The sequence below is a fragment of the Podarcis raffonei genome, chromosome 14 (assembly GCF_027172205.1).
Source record: "Podarcis raffonei isolate rPodRaf1 chromosome 14, rPodRaf1.pri, whole genome shotgun sequence".
NCBI lineage: Eukaryota > Metazoa > Chordata > Lepidosauria > Squamata > Lacertidae > Podarcis > Podarcis raffonei.
In genome coordinates, this window is record NC_070615.1 from 6,099,898 (window position 1) to 6,121,526 (window position 21,629).

The 21,629-nt window shown below is 48.1% G+C and overlaps 1 protein-coding gene across 3 annotated transcripts in view; it reads right to left on the reverse strand.

Annotated features, from left to right (window-relative positions):
- The window catches only part of CGNL1 (cingulin like 1), a 79,953-nt gene that overhangs the window by 23,049 nt on the left and 35,275 nt on the right, over positions 1–21,629 (reverse strand). For 2 of the 3 annotated variants that reach the window (XM_053365386.1, XM_053365385.1), the window contains exons 3-8: positions 20,222–20,316; positions 19,782–19,875; positions 17,539–17,640; positions 16,334–16,482; positions 15,357–15,492; positions 13,630–13,842 (exon numbers count right to left, since the gene is read on the reverse strand). In XM_053365386.1, coding sequence (XP_053221361.1) covers positions 13,630–13,842; positions 15,357–15,492; positions 16,334–16,482; positions 17,539–17,640; positions 19,782–19,875; positions 20,222–20,316 — 789 coding nt within the window. The remainder of the gene's footprint in view (positions 1–13,629; positions 13,843–15,356; positions 15,493–16,333; positions 16,483–17,538; positions 17,641–19,781; positions 19,876–20,221; positions 20,317–21,629) is intronic. The other variant, XM_053365387.1, reaches the window with a different exon arrangement.

Sequence of the window (21,629 nt, forward strand, 5' to 3'; positions counted from 1 at the left end):
ATTTAACAGGAATGGTTCAATGGGCAGCACTAAAACAGCTTCCCTGGGCATTCTCTCTAACCAAAAACGCACAATGGACACTGGGAATGGAGCTGGGGTTGAAGAACTGGAATTAATTGACAGGTATGATGGCTTTCCTTCCTTGGTTTTTTAGCAGAGGCTGGATGGCCACCTGTCATGGATGCTTTAGCTGAGATTCCTACATTGAGGGGTTAGACTAGATGACCCTCAGGATCCCTTCCAACTCTATGATTTTATGATTCTCTCAGGTTAGAATAGACTCTGGGTTCTTGCCAGCATCTGATGCAAGGGCCTGTCCCACTGGCTTGGCTAGCACCACTGGCCATTTGACTCCTCCTTTCCCAGAACTGTTCCCATTGGCAGCCTGCCACTCCATCATCTAATACTTTCTAAGAGTTGCTACACAGATTTGCCTATTTTGCTTTTCTCCTCCTCGTTCCTTTTCCCCGCTGTAACATGCCTATCAGATTGAATGTCATTTTTTAAATTGCATGATTTGTTGGAAAGGCTGTAGCTAGCAGATAGCTAGCAAGATAGACAGATCAGGTAGGTCTGCCTCTGCTGTGGCTGCACAGGTTTGTTCCAAGTTCTCACAAAGGAGAGCCGAGAGTTTTCTGCTCATTAGCAAACCCTCCAGAGAGGGGCCTGCCTTTCCTTTGGCCTCACGCTGAAAGGACCTGCTGAGCCACAGAGCTCAGTGAATACAATGCTGAGGTCTCTCATAACCCTCCAAGTGCTGGTCACACCCACGTTTAGGGACAACTCGAGTGCAACTTCCAGCGCCATCAACCTGGCACACAGGCTCTTGTCATGCGGGCAGCATGGCTTTGCAGCTCCCATGTGGTAGTGGGAGAAACGGGAGGAAAGAAATAACTCTCAGGGGGGCTTTCACAAGGTTCTTTGGACGTGCATTCTGCCATGTGGCTCCGTACAAAGATGCCGGTGGCAGTTTTCTAGCCAGACTACAGAGAAGGCAAGGGCCATTGGGAGAAGTTGGCACAGAGATGGTATTAGAAGCACCAGTCTTTCCAAACTCTGTCTTACTTTCCATGGAGCATTTTAAATTGGATTAATTGAAACAGAGCAGAGAAGGGAGGTGTGTGTGTGTGTGTGTGTGTGTGTGTGAGAGAGAGAGAGAGAGAGAGAGAGAGAGAGAGAGAGAGTGTGTGTGCTCTCCATCCCCAACGTCCTTTGCACAAAACTGAACCCTTTTGGATGGGGAATGACTTTGGGCTGCTGCCTGCTCTCCCTAATGTTTATCAGCAACGCGATGCCAATTCTTCTGCCCCTTTCGGCTCCCCAGAGCATTTCCAGCACAGCTCACCAGTAAAGAGCCATGCTATGAGAACCTATTCCAAGGATTTCTGCCCCCCCCCATGTTATTTAGAATCACGAGGCTGGCAGGAAGGGGGGGAAGGGGGTGTATGAGTAAAAGCTGTTGAAGGCTACCCAAAGCTGTGTGACCGGCACTTAGTCACCAACCGCCACAGGTCTCCAACGACCTTGGCAGCTATGCAAAGGTTACACTTTCGCTCAAATGAGCTGCCCTTTAACCAGTTCTCCCATGCATTGCGGTACAAAATGTTTTAAAGAGGGATTTGTCCCACTGCCACCATCCTGTCATCCTCGGACCAAGCACTGCTAAAGGAATCCCATTATGCACATGAAAGTGAAAGCTGAGGGAGATTATGTTGTTCATAGCTCAAGACTGAATGGCGGGGATGTGGGGATGTGATATTTCAAATTAATACTTTGCAACTGTGCATTAACCAACTCCTCACTGATCACTCTCAATATCTGCTGCTTATTATAGGGTTTAAAACAAGAAATCCATAGAGGTGATCTAGTCTTCAAACAATATCTCTACCCAAGCTTTCCATTTAAAAAAGAAGTTAACTGTACAAGCAAAAAAAGAATATGAGGGAAATATGGGATAAGGAGGAAAATGCAGCACAGCAGAGTCCTGTGCTAAAAACCAGGAGAGGTACGGTAATAGCTGAATACAGAATCATTGTTAACAGGGCACCTCCCTCAAACAGCCTTTCTTGCAGTAGCCTCAATGGAGCAGGATAGGCCTCATTCTGAGGACGTCCCATAGTTCTGGCACCAAGACATGTCTTATGTGCCCACCCACAGGACCTCAGGTGGTGGGAGAGAGAGAAGGAAGGGCCTCTGATGTCCATTGAAGAGTCCAGGTAGAAAATTTGTGGGTGGAGACAGTCTCAGGATTGGAACCAATAAAGATGTTACAGAACTGGAGGATTATCTTGCTGCAGCTAATACTCTCTGGCAGCTGCCATTTCAGTCTTACGTTTCACACTAGACAGATAAGACACCTCCTGCGCTATACAGTGGTACCTCTGGTTGCGAACAGGATCTGTTCCGGAGGCCCATTCGCAACATGAAAAGAGCGTAACCTGCAGCTGCATGTCTGTGCACACGCGGGTTGCAATTTGCCGCTTCTGTGCATGACGTCATTTTGTGCATCTGCGCATGCGCGAGCGGTGAAACCCAGAACTAACCCTTTCCGGTACTTCCGGGTCACCGTGGGATGTAACATGAAAGAACGTAACATGAAGCAGATGTAACATGAGGTATGACTGTATATCAAAGGACTACAGGATTTTATAATGCTATCTCTTTCCAAATGTATCACCTATTACAGTACATGGACTCTCCTTGAAAGATCTGGTCAGTGTATATGGAAACTGCCTCCTAAGGATCCCAACAGCCTCAATCTGGTCTGTGCACCTGCCTCATCTCCCACGGCTGGAAGAAATGTGGGCTGCATGAGGTAACTGCTAGGTGGATTTGTAGCTGGCTGATTGAGTACTCACTGTTGGTTCCTCGTCATCCTCGGGAAAAGTGACACAGGGTTCTGTCCTGGGCCCGTTGTAGTTCAATGTCTTTATAAAAATGGGCCGACATAAAGGAGTTCCTAAGAAGGATAGGATAGAGTGGCGCTGTGGGTTAAACCACAGAGCCTAGGACTTGCCGAGACAGGGTGAGCTCCGTTGCTCGGTTCCTGCTCCTGCCAACCTAGCAGTTCGAAAGCACGTCAAAGTGCAAGTAGATAAATAGGTACCGCTCCAGCGGCGTTTCCGTGCGCTGCTCTGGTTCGCCAGAAGCAGCTTAGTCATGCTGGCCACATGACCCGGAAGCTGTACGCCGGCTCCCTCGGCCAATAAAGCGAGATGAGCGCCGCAACCCCAGAGTCGGCCACAACTGGACCTAATTGTCAGGGGTCCCTTTACCTTTAAGGAGGATAGAGTTTGCGGCTGCAACTCTGCGTCATAACTCATGTACTCCTTGGATGCCCATTTTATAACGATCTTAGAAACAATTACATCTACCCATTTGTTAAGATCGCAGAAGGGAGGGACGTCTCTTGCAAAGACTTGATTTTTGTTGTCTGATGTAGAGAGAGAGATATCCTTTAGAACAATTTTTTTGCCAAGGCTTTACAAATTTGTGTAATAAAATTTAAATGAGGAATAGGAAATCATTTATCCTCTAAAGGTCAGGAAATAGAAATGTAAGCCGCTATAAGCAGCAGAATTCTTGTTATTATTATTTTTATGTGTGTAATGTAAACACAATAAACTGAACTGAACGTCTTTATGACTTGGATGAAGGAATTGAGGGGATGCTCATCAAATCTGCAGATGACACCAAACTGGGAGGGTGCCCCGGGATGTGAGTGAAAGTCACGCGCTAGCAGGGCGGCAGGTGCCATTAGTGAAAGTGCGCCTCATGTTATGAGCGGCTTTGGGTTGAGAACGGACCTCCGGAACGAATTAAGTTTGTAACTGGTGATACCACTGTAGAAGTAACTCTATTAAATATATTCCAGGACAACAATGCAAACGTACACAACAAGGAACTCATAAGTCACTTACTCTCAGCAGCTAGAAACATCATAAGCAGACCCTGGAAAAACCTATCAGGAGCAAACATAGACCACTGGAACCAAAATGTATGGGAAACTGCCCTACTGGAGAACTTGGCCAACATACTTAAACTAGCACGGGGACAAGCAAAGGAAGACACCTTCATCCCAGTGTGGTTCCTCTTCATCACATACACAGCACAACAAGACAATGACCTACCCCCCACAACAACATACAAACCAATATGGCTAACCTGGTGGTTGTTTGAACCATCCCCACATATAAACAAGCCATACTGCAACCAACTGAACGCAACCAAGCAAACTCTAGACCCTCCAACACCTCGCAATGCTAATGAAGATAAATATAGGCAAAGGTAAAGGGGCCCCTGACCATTAGGTCCAGTCGTGACCAACTCTGAGGTTGCGGCGCTCATCTCGCTTTATTGGTCAAGGGAGCCGGCGTACAGCTTCCGGGTCATGTGGCCAGCATGACTGAGCCGCTTCTGGTGAACCAGAGCAGCGCACAGAAACGCCGTTTACCTTCCCGCTGGAGCGGTACCTATTTATCTACTTGCACTTTGATGTGCTTTCGAACTGCTAGGTTGGCAGGAGCTGGGACCGAGCAATGGGAGCTCACCCCGTTGTGGGGATTCAAACCGCCGACCTTCTGATCAGCAAGTCCTAGGCTCTGTGGTTTAACCCACAGCACCACCTGCATCCCTAAAGATAAATATATAAATATTGGACCTACCCATCTCTTCCCCCAACCATAAGATGTCTATGACATTAGTGTCTCATACTGAACATTAATGAACCGCGAAAAAGACTCTATGAATCAAAAGTGGAGGTGCTATATGTACTTTCCCTTGTGTATTTGCCAATTTAGTAAAACAAAAACATCTTTAATAAAAACTAATGGAAAAAAAGAAATAGCATGATTTTTTTGAAACAAAAGCAGATGACACTTTAAAAGAGATTTAATGGTTTGTTTGTTTATTTATTTAATGGTCCTGAAAGCCTCAAAAGTGCTGCTACTAATCCCAAATCTAGGCTAAGAAAAGATTCAGCTGCTGGAGTGAAGCGGGGGGAGCATCTCTGATTTGTGGTGTGGCCAGATCCTGGGGGTCTCACTTGAACGGTGTTCCGTACCTGAGAAACAGATAGCTTCTGGATCTGCCCAAAAGCACTGTTATTTCCTAACAACTTGGGTTACGTATATCAAGAATTGCACATGGGGGAAGCACTGTGTAAGGAACACCATATCCTCTCCCTACTCCCCCCTGCCCTACTCAAACACACAGAGATACACAGCCTTGGGATACAGCAGCAGCCAGGTTAAGCCAGGTTGACAACACCGATTTGTTCCAGATGCCCCCAGACCAACAGCAGAGTGTTTAAAGGCTACACAAAGTTTGGAGTTAGATGCCTGTGCTGGACTAACCTTGTTTTACTGTAATCCCACCCCACCCCCACCACGCTCTGCCCTCCTTCATTTGTGATTCACAGCGGCTCTCCCAAGGGTTAAAACGTGATTACTTGATTTAACACAAAGCACAGAATACAAGCCACAGAACCGGCTGTGCAAGATTCCTGCAGGCAAAGGCCAAAATCACCTGCTCACTTATCCAGATAGGCTGAGAATATCTCAAGAACCTAGGTGGGGAAAACCCACTTAAAAAAGAGCCTTCAGTGGCCGGCCGGCCTGGCCTTGAACCTGAGCTCTTCACTTCTGAGACTAATTCCTTGCAACACTCTGTGTGTGCCAAGAAGGCATGGGAGGGGGGCACATGGCCTGGCTGGTTTGCCACAACAAGAGCAGCGCACTGCACTGGTTTGAAGGGTGGGTTTCTTTTAGCACAGCCAACGGCAAGTGGTAATTTTGTTAGGCTTGGTTGCATAGGGCTAAATGCAGCAAGTATTTCTTAGGAAGGCACCTGGGACGACACAACCTCCCACCCCAGGAGCTGATGCCAATCTGTACAGAAGTCAGCCAGTAGTACACTGAGAAGGAGAAGATGGGGAGGTGGGAAACCCCCAGGCCAAATGCTGGCTCAGCCACAAACTTGTCAGGCTGCCTGTGGCAAATTGCTGCCCTTTCAATCCCAGTGCCATTGGTGCCACACTAGAGGGCAGAGACTTTGGGCCCCATGCGGCAGGAAGGCTCTGAGCACCGCAGGGCTGGCTTGCCACATTGAGACGTCAGCCAAGCACGAGACATTGTCCTCTAAAGAGAGAACCCCTCATAAGACCAGAGCCTTAAATTGCTGCACTGCACCCCTGCTCAGCCCCACCCACTCCATCTGCAAAACGGAGATAAAGATGACCAAGTTGATGCGTTTGCCGAAGCTGGTGCCCTCCAGATTTATTGGACTACAATTCCCATCATCCACAATCACTGGCTATGTTGGCTAGGGCCAATGGGAGCTGTAGTCCAACAACATCTGGAGGGCACCAGACTGGCAGGTCAACTTCAAATTTTCTCCTACATGTGCTTCTACTTCGGTGACCTGGGAGTTAAGAAAGAGAAGAGCCTCGTTAGTGGTGGCCCCCGGTTAAACTCCCTTTTTACAAATGTATACCCAGCACTTTTGCTGGCCCTAGGGAAAGTACTTGGCCTATTCATCCTTTAATTACTCAATTCAGCTGTTATTTTTAAGTAACAACGTTGTCTTGCTTCCATTTTTATATTTTGCTACCGCTTCAATCCTTCTGCTAGAAATATTTTAACAAAATACAAAAACATAAAATGTACATAAGAAGCACACAGGGCAGAACTAGGCATTTCTGACCACCTGGGCCTATAGCCAAAGCCAGCTTCCCAGCATCTCTCCCCACCCCCATCCCATTCCAGGTCCACTATATAAAATGTACCTTGGATGATGCAACTGCAGAAGAAGCCCACAAGACTCCCTAGTGGAGGGCAATATTTGCAGGGGCACCAATTCTGAGGTGCAGCCTAAGAAGCACATGCTGCTCAAATGGCCTAGCACAGCAACCAAGAAAGCTATCCACTTTGATGACCAAAACGGATCCAAGTCTCTCCAGTACAAATTCTTCCTCTCCTGCTTCCAAATGCCGCTTTCCAATGTGTCAGAAGGACAACTCTAGCTGCTACTGCACCCTCACCTCAAGTGCACAAATCAATCTGGGCAGATCTGCAACATGGCTCAAAAATTGACTCCCTTGGGAGGTTATGGACTCTCCTTCCTTGGAGGTTTTTAAGCAGAGGTTGGAGGGCCATGTGTCATGGAAGTATAGCTGAGATTCCTGCATTGCAGGGGGCTGAACTAGATGACCCTTGGGGTCCCAGCTCGTAATTCTAGGATTCTGTTGCTAAAGTACAGCTAAGTCCTTGCAGCTCAGGGGGCCCATTTAACTACACAGCTAAGTGTGACTCACAACATTCCCTTCATGTCAGAAGAAAGCCAAGTTCAAAGCAGATTTTCAGTTTCTGGTCATCTTGGATGGGCCCAAGAGTTGCCCTGCAATCCTGCTGATGAATTTACAGAAAAGACTTAGTGCTGAATGTGGAATAAGCTGGTTATCTTAACTGGATATAAGAATATCACCGTCTGGCCAGTTTAAAAAACAAGCATATTGTGGGTTGGGAAAACAACCCCTGCCCCACAGGTCAAGCCAGCAGTCTGGCCACACAACAGCAGTTTAGAGAGGTTGCTTAGCTTAAAGACAGTGGGACGAAAAACTGCATCAACAAATGAAGGTGGAAAATGAGGCTGGATTTTGTTTGTTTTGCTTTAACTCTCAAAGCAGTTCTTATAGTAAATAACCTTTCCTCCTTTGGGTCAAAGGATAACTGGACACAATGCTGAAGGAGACCCAGTGACTTATCTTCCAACACCTCAGTTGTGACCCACCTAAGTTATAGGTCAAGTCCCTTCCAGGGATACAGTGATGCTGTAGCCCCAAGATAATGGATCTGAATTCTGACTCTCAGTACTAAAATCCTAGAAGGAATTGGGTGCGTACATCGCCTGAGAGATTATTGTATACTTAGCCTAATTATCAAAAGACATGCTAATAACAGACAGTGGGGGCTGGATTAACCCATTTTACCTTGGTAGTTTATCACTCAGAATTAGGGTTTAGTTGAAAGGAAGATCACCGGACTTCCTTCTGAAGGCTTCTAATCTAACATCCAAACTTAAATTTGAACTCTAAATTGAAGGCTTCTCCATTTGGGATGCCATTAAAAGCTGAAAACTGGGAGACAGGCAAGCCTGACTCATTAGAGATTTCCACTAGTGGCAGGAGGCTTCTGTAGCACAGAATAGCTTTAGGGAGACTTCAACAGGTAAAATCTCCATGTAATCACGATCTGTGTTAATTCCAGAAGAGGCAACATGGGCATAAAAATTCCTTGGGTTAGCTCAGCTCCTGTCACTCATTTCAAAGTCCCCACCCCATTTTCTGACTTGGCAACAAAACTTGGCCTGACACAAAACTTTTGGAGATAACACGTGTGCTGGAATTGCAGCTTTTCTGGATTTCAGAAATTTCCCCACCCAAGTGGGGGGAATGTGTGCAACGTCAAACACTACTTTCTCCTCAACTCCATGCCACCATCTTCACACTTTGCCTACAAATATGAAAAAAATGAATACCTCTAGTGTGGGCTTGCTGTGGGAACGAACCATCCCAGTGGCAGCCTGCTCCTCACTTGAGGGGCTACAACATCATGTGATGGCTTGTCTGTGTTATGGACCATCACCACAGACCAAGTGTCACAGGCAGACTGTTCACATCGCCTGACATCACCCTCTTGGACATAGAGCCTTTGGTGCAATCCTTTCACATGTCGGATCCCTGCCTCGCAGGCCTTTTCCACCTGCCATGGGAGGCTGACGCCTTGACTGACTCCAGCTACCAAAGCTGAGGTGGCTGAACAGACTCTTGGGTTGTGGAATTGTTTGGGGGGGGGTTGTTGCTGTTAGGGGGGATTATGTTGCTGTTATTAGTGCCCTAATTGTTTAAAATGCTTTAGTTGTTTCTAACTGCTTTTTAACTTGTGTGTTTTTTAATTTGGGGGTGTTGTTGTTTTAAATCAAGGGATATAAGATGTCCCTGTGAAGAGAGGAGCTGGGGAGAGCAGGGGCGACTGGAAACTGGTATATTTAGCAGTACATCCAGCCTCTGGATATGGAGGGTCCAATGGAGCCACAACTAGCTTTCTCTTTGTCCATGAATTTGCCTAATCTCCTTTAGTCATTGCTAGATGCTGCAGCTATTGAGTGACGGCTTGCTCTGTGTGCAGTTTGAGTCAAAAGAGGATTCCAGAGCCTTGTTCCTGGGTTAATAACAGAGTCTGTCACTCCTATCTTTGATTACCACGTACAGTTCACGCTAAACAAGCCACTTCATTCACAGCATAAACACAGCTAACGTGGCTACAAGCAGCCAGAGCAGGAAAAGGATTAACCTATCAACAAGTGGTTATTTCAGGGCTGTGTTATCCTCTTAGCCGTACATTGCTTCTGCCACACTCTGTTTGCTCGGCTCTCCAGCACAGCCAAGGTCATACCAATCGAGTAGAAGATTAACTCGTGTTCCCAGCAATGGCCTGGGTCTCGCTAGATGGGTGGATTGTTTTCCCTCAGGGCCTCAACCTGTGGACTTGTTAGGCTTTAAACAGGGAAACCCCGAAGCTCCCGCCCTACCAATATAGGTTTCCCTGTTTCAGATGTGACACCATCAGACAGAAGTATTCTGCTTGCTTCTAGATAGCCTTAGGAAAAGAGCGAGACTAGACTGCAGCAGAACTGGGCCAAGCTTTGAGAACTAAGGCAGTGTGGCATGTCTTACACCTGATACCAGGGGCAGCATGAAAACGTTTTGGTGTCCAAGACAGACCAGCTCACTTCTTAAATCCACTACTGTACAACACAGAGCACTGGGAAATTCTCCTGCACAAGCCCCACTGAAATGAATATGCAAGAGTACAGCCAAGCTCTTTTTCCATCTCATGTTCAAGTCAGTGGGGTTTGTGCTAGAGAACTTCCTGATGGGCCGGGCCCAATCTCTCTCTGCATCCCTTCATAGCACCAAAAATTCAGCAGCAGAGGGAAATCACATCACATGGCCTCTGGCCAGGAAGTGCCACATTGTGCTATGCGCTGCTGCTTCATGGGGCCTTTATGGCCATAATTAGTGCTGCAGCCAAGTAGATAAGAAAATGATTTTTAAAAACCCAAACACAGAAAGGCAAACAGACGATTCAGTTCAAATAAATGGAAATAATGGAACAGCAGAAGATTTTGACACCTCTGCCAAACAGTAAGCTGGTTATATAAAGTTCAGTTAGGCCAAAAGAATTAACATGGGAGGGTTTTAACGAAGTGTCTCAAATGAAACCTCCAGATATAAATAATGTCAGCTTGACAAACAATAAGAACCACATGATTACCCTTCTGTGCAGAATGATGGGTTTTTTAACCACATGGTGTGTGTGTTTTTTTAACTGCTAATATAAACATATATTTGCCAGATCTTTCAGCCAATTATTGACAATCAAGCAGAACATCCCATTGGGATATGCAGTTATCTGTATTCAGGGGCTTCTCTGCAGCAGCAACTTGACTATATAATTCCCTCGCGCTAGAGGTGTGATCAGCACTGATCAGGCCTCCAGGTACCAAGTTAAAATGTCCTTCTTCAAGCAGACTTGCTCTTGGTGGAACTGATCAGTCTCCAATGTTTTGGAATCCAGGCAGATTATGCCTGCTGCTGTATTTTGTCTCATTCTTTTAAACTGCTCTTTTACTCTTCCATTCATAGTTTAAATGTTACTCATTTTGTAAACTGACCTGGAATTTGTTTGAATGAAGGATGGTTTAGAAATGCAAGAAATAAGCTACAAAACATCTAAAGGAACTCCTTTTACTTCCAATATCCACCCACCCACAAGGCAGATTTAAGTAGGCTTGAGTAGGAGAAATGCTCAGTTCTGCTAAGTCACCATTTCCACCACGCAACCAGAAAAATCAAGTGAAATCACTGTGCAAAAAGCAGGGACAGTCAACAATACCAGCTGTCCCCAACCTGGTGCTCTCCCAGCTGTTTCCAAATACCCACCAGCTTCAGCCAGTGCAACTGTATAATGCTGGGGCTGATGAAAGTTGCAGTTCACAACAGCTAAAGGGCACCAGCCTGGGGACATGTGAGCTATGTAATGCACAAAAATACACCAGAGAGGTAGAATGCTGGGAAGGGACGCAGTGAAGGGCCAACCCTCTGCCCCCTCACCAATATAAGCATGACAAAGCAGGGGGTGGCTGTGGAAGCCACAGGAAAAGGGTCAAATTGGCAGCAGAACTGGCTCCTTCCCACCAGCTCTTGCTACTGAAGATTGCTGGTGAAATTCACCCAAAACATCGGTGGCCTATGCCTAAGCCACAGGCAGGAAGCAAATGAGTGCTGCCTGTGTTAACATATCTTATTGTTATTACTGCAATATGATATTCACAATGGAAAATGTGGTCTGGTCAGATTAAAAACTGAATGAATCTAGCACACTCAAGATTAAAGGGACTGACCGGGGAGGGGAAGGATGACGGCATCAGAGCCTTTGAGTTTCCACAAAGTGTTTAAAGGGATAATCTGTGCCTTGCAGGCTTTGTCTAATGACTTGCCAAGACCATTAAATAGATTTTTACATGTGCATGGACTCAGCTTCACAAGGATGCTCTGTGGAGGCCAAAGAAGTTCTGCTACAGGATGCAGGTTGGCTTTTACATTCTGAACATGCAGCAAGTAAACAGAGCAAAGTATCTGAAATGGGAGGCAAATGTTTATTCCATTTTGTCCAGTTGGCCAGGAAGCAACAAGCGAGTGGTTTATATGTGCCACTCAGTATGGCAAAGTAGGGGGGACAGGCAAATGTGGCCCCCATTTGGGCTACAATCCACCAAGATGTATGAAGCTGCTTCATTCCCAGGGCTGGGAATACATTTTGACACCTTAGGTTCCCCCTTTACAAACAGAGAAGTCCCTGGGATGGGCACTTAAATCTTATATCAAAGCGGGCAATAGCACAGTAGCCTCCACTGCACCAGCAGAGGGCACCAGGCAAGCGGGGGGGGGGGGTGTTTGCACAGTTCTGTCCTCTCTGCGCTCCTCAACAACAACTACAGGAACCAAAAAAGAAAAACCTGGGCCAGCACAAATCTTCCACCAAAGGAGAAGGGAAGAACATGGGAACAGCCTTCCACCATGCCACTTACCATATTTTTTGCTCTATAAGACTCACTTTTTCCCTCCTAGAAAGTAAGGGGAAACGTGTGTGCGTCTTATGGAGCGAATGCAGGCTGCGCAGCTATCCCAGAAGCCAGAACAGCAAGAGGGATTGCTGCTTTCACTGCGCAGCGATCCCTCTTGCTGTTCTGGCTTCTGAGATTCAGAATATTCTTTTTCTTGTTTTCCTCCTCCAAAAACTAGGTGCGCCTTATGGTCTGGTGCGTCTTATAGAGCGAAAAATACGGTAATTTCTCCAGCTAGCTGAGTTCAGTCTCCCAAGTGGCAGCGCTTTCCAGGTTCCCTGGGATTGAACCTTATACATGCAACCCGGGGGCTCTGCCTCTGCGTTCTGATCCTCCCCCTCCCCCTCCCAGAAGGGCTTATGGGACCCTAAAAAGGACCTAGGTCAGGACAGGAGAGCATCCCATAATTGCCAGGAGATCGTCTTGCTCTATTTCAAAGGCCTTCTTCACTCCTCCCCACCGATCTGCATCCTCCTCCTGAGTCTGAACCCCAATTTTCTACCCCTGCTCCCCCAGTTCCTATTAAGGGAAGTGGAGGTACAGGGAAGAGCCTTGGGCTTCTGAGCGCTAAAGCAGGGAGCTGTCTGAGACCATGGGCAGCCGCCTCTGTTCTGACTGCAACTGCTCTATAAGACTCCTCTTGCTCAACCAGACAAAAGTCTCTTTAGGGCCATGTTCTGGTGCCACCCCGCCCTCCACCTTGTGGTCAGTATCCAGCTGCAGAGATAAGACTTCCTCTGCAAATGGAGGCTCCATTCAGCTCACAGCTGTTGGAAGACCTGCTCTGTTCCCAATTCTGTCCCTTCGCTTTCAGGGAGCCATCTAAACGAGTACCGTCCCAGACACATCCTGAAGCCCAAAAGTTTTATTATATGCTGTCTGAAGGAGGATTTCTGTACTTTGGAACTGGGCCTCGCTCAAGTGTCATGGCTGGGTCTGAGGTGAGCCAGGAATTAGGAACCAGGGGGCAAGCCAGGTATCAGGACCAAAGGAACACAAGAAGAGTCCAGAAAGCCTTTGTTGCCCCCACATAGTCCTTCCTGTCTAGCTGGGTTCAATGCCCAGCCTGGAAGGAAGGGTGTCAGCCCAGGAACCGAGAACGGCGAAGGCAGGTGCTGCAATACATGACTCAGGGACATGGCCCCAGCCGCACCCCAGATGACTCCAAGGGTGTCAGAAGGACAGGAGTGACCAGGCCCAGGTAGAAGGTAGAGGCTCATTTCAAACAGGCGCAGGGGAGTAACCGGGTGATGGGGAACCCCAGGATGAAAGCTACCCCAGCACAGAAACCTGGCTCAAAGAGAAGCAGAGTCCTGGGCTGAGTGAGTCCCCTGCTAGCTGCTGGCTAGTCCCTGCTCCAGCAAACCAGTTGTTCACCTCCAGGGTCTCCCAATGAACAATAGCCTTGGCTGAATGTTAAGTCTGGCTCTGCACCACACTAACCTCTGTAACTTCTTCCAAACTCTCTCTCAGGGTCTGGAGTTCCTGGCTGTGTTGCTCTTTGAGCCGGTCTATCTCCTGGTCGTGGCTGGACACTTCTTCCTTCAGGGCCCCCTTCAGGGCTGTCAGTTCACGCTCTCGCTTCCTCAGGATGTCTTCCTGCTGTTCTTTGACCCTCAGGATGGCCTGAAGATCCTGCTTCAGCTGCATTAGCTCCTGCACCAATAAAAAAAAGAAGAGACTTGTAGCCAGCACTGCTTAAAAAGAGAGGTCAAAACCACTGAGAGCAGAAGGGACATTTCCAAGGCCCTCAGAAACTCAGCACCAAGTCCTCGCTTGAAGAGTTACCTGAAACTGTTGGTGCTCAGGCCGCAGAGTCCTCTTCAGCCACAGAAGAGGATATAAGTGTAGAGCATCAGCAGGGCTGGCCCACCCATGAGGCAAGGTGAGGTGAATGCCTCAGGTGGCAGGATCCACAGGGGCAGCCTTCAAGAAATGCACCATCTGCCACTGCCACCACAGTGGCAGTGATGGTGCACTTATTAGAGGCCAAATCTGCCTCCTCCTCCTCAGGAGTAAACCCACCCCATACCACCTCTACAGCAACCTCTCAGCAAATAGGTGGTGCTGCTGGTCTCCTCCCATTCCTCGAGACGAAATGGCAGGGGCTGTCCTCTGTGGCCTCTGCACCTGCCCAGCCTGATTCAGAGGGGGCCCCTTTCCTCCCCACGGTGGCCTTTCAGTCTCACTTCAACTGTTGGGCTAGGTCAATTTGATTCCCCCGCCTGTTCTCAATGTAGATTTTCAGGTGGTGAAATGCAACAGGCCACCACCCCGAGCCTCAGCCTCTATCACTGGCAGGCAGCAAGAACTCTCTGGATGGGCCAGGCTTGGTACAGAGACCAGGAGCCCAGATTTCCTCCCTTTGCCCAAACAGATGCACTTTTGGCTTTGGCTCAGATCCATCTCCTTACCCAACTCCAGCTCAGGGCCCGATGAGATGAAACACAGTCTTCTGAAGATTTTGTAACCTTAACACAGGCTCAAAAGGCCTTGAATATGACTGTAGCAGCAGGCAGAGGCTGCAGGAAGGAGAGTGCTTAACCATTCTCGCAACCCAAATCACCCCAGCTGTTTCTCGCTTTGCAGAGGAGAAGAAGAAGAGGAGTTTGGATTTGATATCCCACTTTATCACTACCCGAAGGAGTCTTCAAGCGGCTCAAATTCTCCTTTCCCTTCCTCCCCCACAACAAACACTCTGTGAGGTGAGTGGGGCTGAGAGACTTCAGAGAAGTGTGACTGGCCCAAGGTCACCCAGCAGCTGCATGTGGAGGAGCCAAGACGCGAACCCGGTTCACCAGATTACGAGTCTACCGCTCTTAACCACTACACCACACTGGCTCCACACAGAGGAAAAAGATACTGGGGACAAGAATTCCCCTCTCCACCTGTCCTATGGGATGAAAAGCAGTGTCCCACTGCTTGGTCAGTGACCAGGAAGAAGTCGATATCTTCCAACATCTCCTCTTGTTTGGCCCTTAAACTGAACCCTTTGCTCTGGTGGCACCAATTCACCTCAGGGACCTTGGATAGGAGAACACTTCCCGCAGGCCTGGACTACCACAGTGGCTATTTCCAAGACAGCGGAAGGCCTGCTGGTTCCTGCCCCTTCTTCCAAAAAGAACCAGGGCCCCTCCCCCAGGTCGTATTCTGCCTCCCTGATGACTCACCCCAAGGAGCATCTCCCTCTCGCCATCCTCCGTGTGCTTCGCGTTGTCCAGCTCGTCATGCATCTCAGAGAGTTGGTCCTGCAAGTCCCGGATCTCCGTCTGCTGCAGCTCCTGCTCCATTTTCACTTGAAAAAGCCTCCATAAGGGAAACAGAATCATGTTTTCTACCTATATTTGGTCATGTATTGTTTCATGTATATATTCTTGGTTTCTGAGGAAGGCCAAAGGGGTCCCCTCCTTTCAGGTAATGCCAAATGGAAAGTTGGGGCCTTCATGGTGCTGGAGACCTCCCAACCTCTTGCCTTGGGAACTCATTCCCCAAGAAGACGCTCTCAGCCAACTCTCTCCAGAGTCACAGGAAAAGGTTCAAGGCTGGTTTATTTGGGAGAGCTTCTGGTGAGAACAGAGGGAAACCAAGGCCGCTGGTGTAGCTGGGGGGGCAGCTCCTACATAAACATAGCAATGGAGGAATGCCTCAGCCACAGTTTTGGCAGTAAGAGAAAAACATCTGGTGAAACCAAACTGTGTTTCTGGGATGTTTTCCTCTGTTCTGGCCACTCCCTTTTTTCATCATTTCTGGAAAAGAATTGCAGTCAGTGCTCAGCTTCTCCCTTTGCCCTTATCCCTGACCATTGGCCGTGCTAGTTGGGGTTCCTGGCAACATCTCCCCCCTCCCAGGTCCCCCACTCCTGGCGCAGAGCAGAGGCAGGCAGGGAGAGTAGCAAGAGAGCCGCAAAGAAGCAAAGTCTGGAGGGTGGCTTTTGAGGGAAATGGACTGAAACCGTAAAGGGGCATGAACATTGTGCCCCTAAGCCAGGATCCCTATCAGGCTCCTGATGGAAGGCTGCAAAGGAGGGAGGGAGATTAAGATGGGATCTGTGGGCTGAGGGGGTGATTCCCAAGAGGGTGGACAATCACGCCCCACTATTCACCCCAGCAGGCAGGCAGGCAGGCAAGTCCTCCTGCACAAAACTCACTCTTCAAGGTGCTGCCTGAGGTCTTTCTCGCTCTCCTCCAGCTGCTTCCGGAAGGTGTCTTTATCTTCTATGGTCTTTTCCAGCTGCTGCTGAAGCACTCGCAGCTCTGCCTTCACTGCATCTCTTTCATCTGTAATGTTCTGTTGGTTCTGCAAACAGGAACACAGAACACAGAAACACGGGATGCTGGAAAGAGGCTGGGGCGGGCCCTTTTCAGAAAGAATGCTGCACTTTTGAGAAAAGGGGCAGGCAATACATTGAGTTACTATAATAAGAGGTGCCCCCCCTTTTTAAATAGTAACGTTTGCAGAAATTCACTGTACCCAGCAGCTGGGCTCAACACCAGCAGCAGCTCTAGTTTCAGGGCTCGGGGCCACATCCACAGCCAGCCCCCACCAGCTTAGGCTGCTTCTGTATTCTGAGAGGCCTTTGGTCCAACTAGGCCAGCATTGGCTCTCAGGCAGACAGGGTGCTACCTGGCCCAGGGTGGAGAAATATTACCAGATTTTTTTTCAATGAATCTGGCTAAGTAGCAACAGGGAGTCAGTAGTGGGGATGGTGAGGCAAAAGACCCTGGGCCCAAGCACACATGCATATTGTATAAAGGTGCAAAGCCCTTCTTTCGCACACCGCCTACCCATGACTCCCGAGCCTTCCCCGATCTCCTGCCCACTTCCCCCTTTGTTTTGACAAATCAGGGGAGGCTCAGGAGTCGCGGGCGGGCAGCTGTTGCCCAGGAGGGGCCAGCCTGGTAGTGCAGTTGGCTCCGGCTGGCTTCAGGAGCTGCTCGCTGCCCGCTGCCGTGGCGCAGGAAATATGGTGGGTGCCACGGCAGCGAGCAGCTCCTGAAGCCAGCCGGAGCCAATTGCGCTAACAGGCTGGCTCTGGGCTGCTGAGGCTGCGGCTGCCATGTTTCCCAGGGACAGATTTGCAAATCTGGGGACATTCTGAGGACAGAATTCGTCCGGGGACAGATTTGCAGAACTGGGGACTGTCCCCGGGAACCGGGGATGTCTGGTAACCCTAGCCTAGGCCCAACATAGAGCTATGGGCTCCCCAAAGAAGGGCACTCTGATGCAAAGGTGAAGCTGCCCTGACAGTCCCTGGGCTTTCTGCCCATGCAAACAATTTTGCTTCTCCCTGAGAAAGCAGTACAATGTGCAGCACACAGCACTGATGCAACAACAGGGTGGATGGGGACCTACCTTGACTTCCAAATCCAGCCTCCTCTGTAGATCAGAAACCTCCTTTTCCAGCTCCTTTGTCTGTTCCATCAACGCCTTGACTGAAGCAGATGTATCAGAGGCCTACATTCAAAGAACACATGCTTGCTCTGAAAAATCTATAGATTGTTTTGTTCTAAAAGAGCCACCCAGAGTCAATGCCTCAGTTCAGAGCAGGTCTGATTATCCCACGCTGTCCCTGAAGGAGCATCACTGTACTACAGTGGTACCTCAGGTTACATACGCTTCAGGTTACATACGCTTCAGGTTACAGACTCCGCTAACCCAGAAATAGTACCTCGGGTTAAGAACTTTGCTTCAGGATGAGAACAGAAATCGTGCTCCGGCAGCGCGGTGGCAGCAGGAGGCCCCATTAGCTAAAGTGGTGCTTCAGGTTAAGAACAGCTTCAGGTTAAGAACGGACCTCCGGAACTAATTAAGTACTTAACCTGAGGCACCACTGTACATCTAAATAATGTCTTGGGGGGGGGGACGAAAACACACATATCACCAGGGAGTCCTGTCCTTTGTGTGCACCACAGAGAAGGACCACTCACATTGGTGCTACCCACCATTCCTAGGTAAGCCCACTGGGTCCAACTCAGAGCCAGTGTGGTGTAATGGTTAGAGCCCTGGGCTACGACCTGGGAGATGCGGGTTCAAATCCTGACTCAGCCATGAAGCTGAGTGACCTTGAGCCAGTCACCATTTCTCAGCCTAACCGACCTCACAGGGTTCTTGTGAGGACAAAACAAGGAGGGCAAGAACCATGTACATCACCTTGAACTCCTTGAAGGAAAAGGTGGTATATAAATTAAACAAATGAATAAGCAAACAAGGAGCCACTTTGCCAAGGGACCCCCTCAGGCCGAAGCCGAACCTCTTAAACTAGGCCTGAAACAAAATTGTCCATTCGGTTTTGCTTTTGTTTTCACCAGCAGATTTCACTCATTTTCCATCCAGGTTCTGAATCTGTTGCAAGAGCTAAACTCAGGGGATCTCAGTGAGCAACAGCTCAAGGACCCCACGTAGGCCCAGCCCTAGTCCTAATGATCAAAGGGAGGGGCTTCCCGTGAAGTGTAGGAGGGTTCAGTCATGACTGAGGCTGAAGTTCAGCTCAAAAGGATTTATTGAAGCATCAGGAACAACCTAAGAAGGGCAAAGCAACTATACTTCTGGAGGCCTAGGCCACACCCACTCTCAAGGTGATTGGCTGTCTAAGCCCCCCTAGCAGCGAATCGTAACTCAGAGCTTAAGAGCCAGTGCCAGTAGCCCAAACCCTAATGCTATGTGATTGGATAGCGTGTATCGAATCAGAACGCAGGGGCTCAGGATCCTTAGTCCAGACTCGAGCTCAGGTGAACATAGATCACTGAATACATAACATCACCCCTCCCCTGTTTCACCGCACAGCATCCCTTTTCATCTTCAACACTGAGTACCAATTAGCAGAAGGATTTCCTGTATTAATATCATACTTAACATAAGGCAGGATCACTTGTGAATGGACCTTTGGATCATGTTTTTACTTCAATGGAGTTCAGCCTAAATTTGAAACTAACATTTGAACCTGATGGTGCTCAGCTAACCATTGATATCTACATAAAACAAAGAACAGGCATAAAAAGTGTGTGTAACAGTTACAGAACACAGCTTGCCAGCTTAACAGTGCGCCAACGCACTTATGGAGCTTGGCATGGTCTGAAGCTTCATTATTCTCTGAAGTTTACATGCTGAAAAAGGACAGAGATCCAAATAGCAGAATCCCTGCCAAGTTACTAGATCTTATAGAGTGAGGAGGAATTCAGACTGTCCCTCTTTTGCAGGATGGATGCACATTCCAGAACTTTAGATTTGCTCAATTAAAGTAGATTAAAGTAGCGTCACCCTAGCATGAAAAATCCACTTTTAAAAAAAGAAATGGACTTTGTAGTTTGAAAGTGACAGGAAAATGCATGGAAACATGAAGAGATATTTAAGGGGAAGGCATGCAAACATCCTGCAAGTAAATCAGGATGACTGCAGGATGAACACTCATTGCCATCTAACTGCCCTGTAAACAAATCAGAACAATAAAGACTGGAAGCAAACCAGAGTGGGTGCTCAAGCGTCAGGCTTGCCCAGAGCAGCCCTAATCTTTTTTCGTCACACAACAAGGTGAGGGATGTGGATAAACACAAGAAAGTTGAAGAGAGAGACAACCTTGTTTTCCTCGTGTACTTTACCTGTGAGTTCCCTGCTGCTCTGGACTTTAGAGTCTGGATTTTCTCAAATACCAAATTGACTTTCCTCTTCGTTGCATCATCATTTTCGCTGCTTCTGAAATATGAACAAACGTCAGCCAGCAAGGCAATGACTGAGATGTCTCACAGTCACCTGAAAGCCCCCAATTCCTACAGTGACCATCTTATGAAAAGACACTCAGCCACAGATGTTAGTAGGTTAAAATCAGAGTGGAATTTTACCTCCTGGTAGTAAATCAGAGATGCCTAGCTAGACCTCAAGGTTGCTTTAAGGACTGAAAATCGGGGGGGGGGGGTTAGGGTGCGTAATGTATTAATTGGAGATAGCCACCATATCAGTCCCAAATATCAAATATTCATCTGCTCAAGTCCTCAACGTAATTCCATTTCCACAAGCTACAAGTTTGTGCAAGCCCACTAACCCTTCCTTGAGATAGTTGTAGAGAATCTGCTTAGCTGTTTCCTCGTTGCTTTGCTGTGCAAGTTCCTGTTGGCCCTTCAGCAGATCAGGAGTGACCTGGAAAGACAAAGCCAGGTATTAGTCATATCCCTTGCAATGAAAGCCTTCAGCTTCAGACAGAAGAACCTCTGTGCCACAAGCAGGGTGAGCCCAAAGGGACTTCCGGGTTAGCGCCATCGGCAATGGCAGAGTTCCTCTGACTGAGAGGAAACTGCTCCGCGAAAATCGGGTCTTGCCGCCGCAGCGAAGGCGGAGACCCCTCAAAAATCCCAGGCGGAGGAAGCCTGGGAACGTGGGATTCGGCTGACACCAGGAGCACCTCCCCTACTCGCAGGGAACCCCTTTTTTGGGGATCCGAAGCGACGTGGGGTGAGCAGCGCGGTGTTTTGAATCGACCGCTACTTTTACGGAGTGAAGCTGCACAGCCGTTGCTGGAGAGCGCTGACTTTTTCCTGTGGACAATTGGACTCTAAACAAGTACCCGTGAGTAGAACGGAAAATTGGATTAAGAAACATTTTAATTTGGTATCGAAGCGGGAAGATCTAAACAGGAAGTCCGCCTTCCGCTTTTGTAAATAGACTAAAGCAAAAATTGTGCAAGCTAAAGCCTGGAAAGTTGTATATAAAGGTCTAAATTTCCTTCAGTTTTAACCACCAAAACCCCTCTTGGAAGCAGGAGAAAAGAGGGGGAATTTTGATTGTTCAAGCTTGCAGAGAGAGAGTAAAGAAAGATAAATTTCCACCGTCTCAAACCTGGGAACGGGGTGTCAGAGACAGAAATTTTTGTGGAAGTTCATTGACTGTGAACGGAACGTCTTTTGACAGATAGCTGAAGAAGAGAAACAAATTGATTCCAATGTTGCCTTTTGCATTTAAAAGAAACAAAAAAGTTGAAAAATGCAAGTAATTTTCTTTTGTTGGACCTGCTTTCAAAAGATGGATACAAATAGAAATTGTCTCCTCTAGAGGGAGCTTGTTAAATTGTTGCTGGAGTCGATCTGGGGATTTCACAGCTGTGGAGATTAGGATCGTGGGACCAGACTCTGACCTTGAATAAAAACGTGTTTAGAAGAAGTTTTGGTGCTTGCTTTCTGCAAGACAAGTGCTTTGTTGGAGCAGATGCATGAGAAGATGGATTTGATGACTGTTGCAGTCAAAAACTTTGGACAAACAGCGAATACTTCTATAGAAACCATTCAGGAACCAACCCAGGAACCTGTTTTGACAGGGCAAGTGCAAATGCAGAAGACAATGGAGGAGGTTGCTGTTGAACCGCAAGTAGCACAAATGGAGAGACGCGAGGCCCTGCAGGAGCACAAGCCGCTGTCCTTGAAGATTGAATCTGGAGCGGGCCAGGGGGGGTCTGGAGT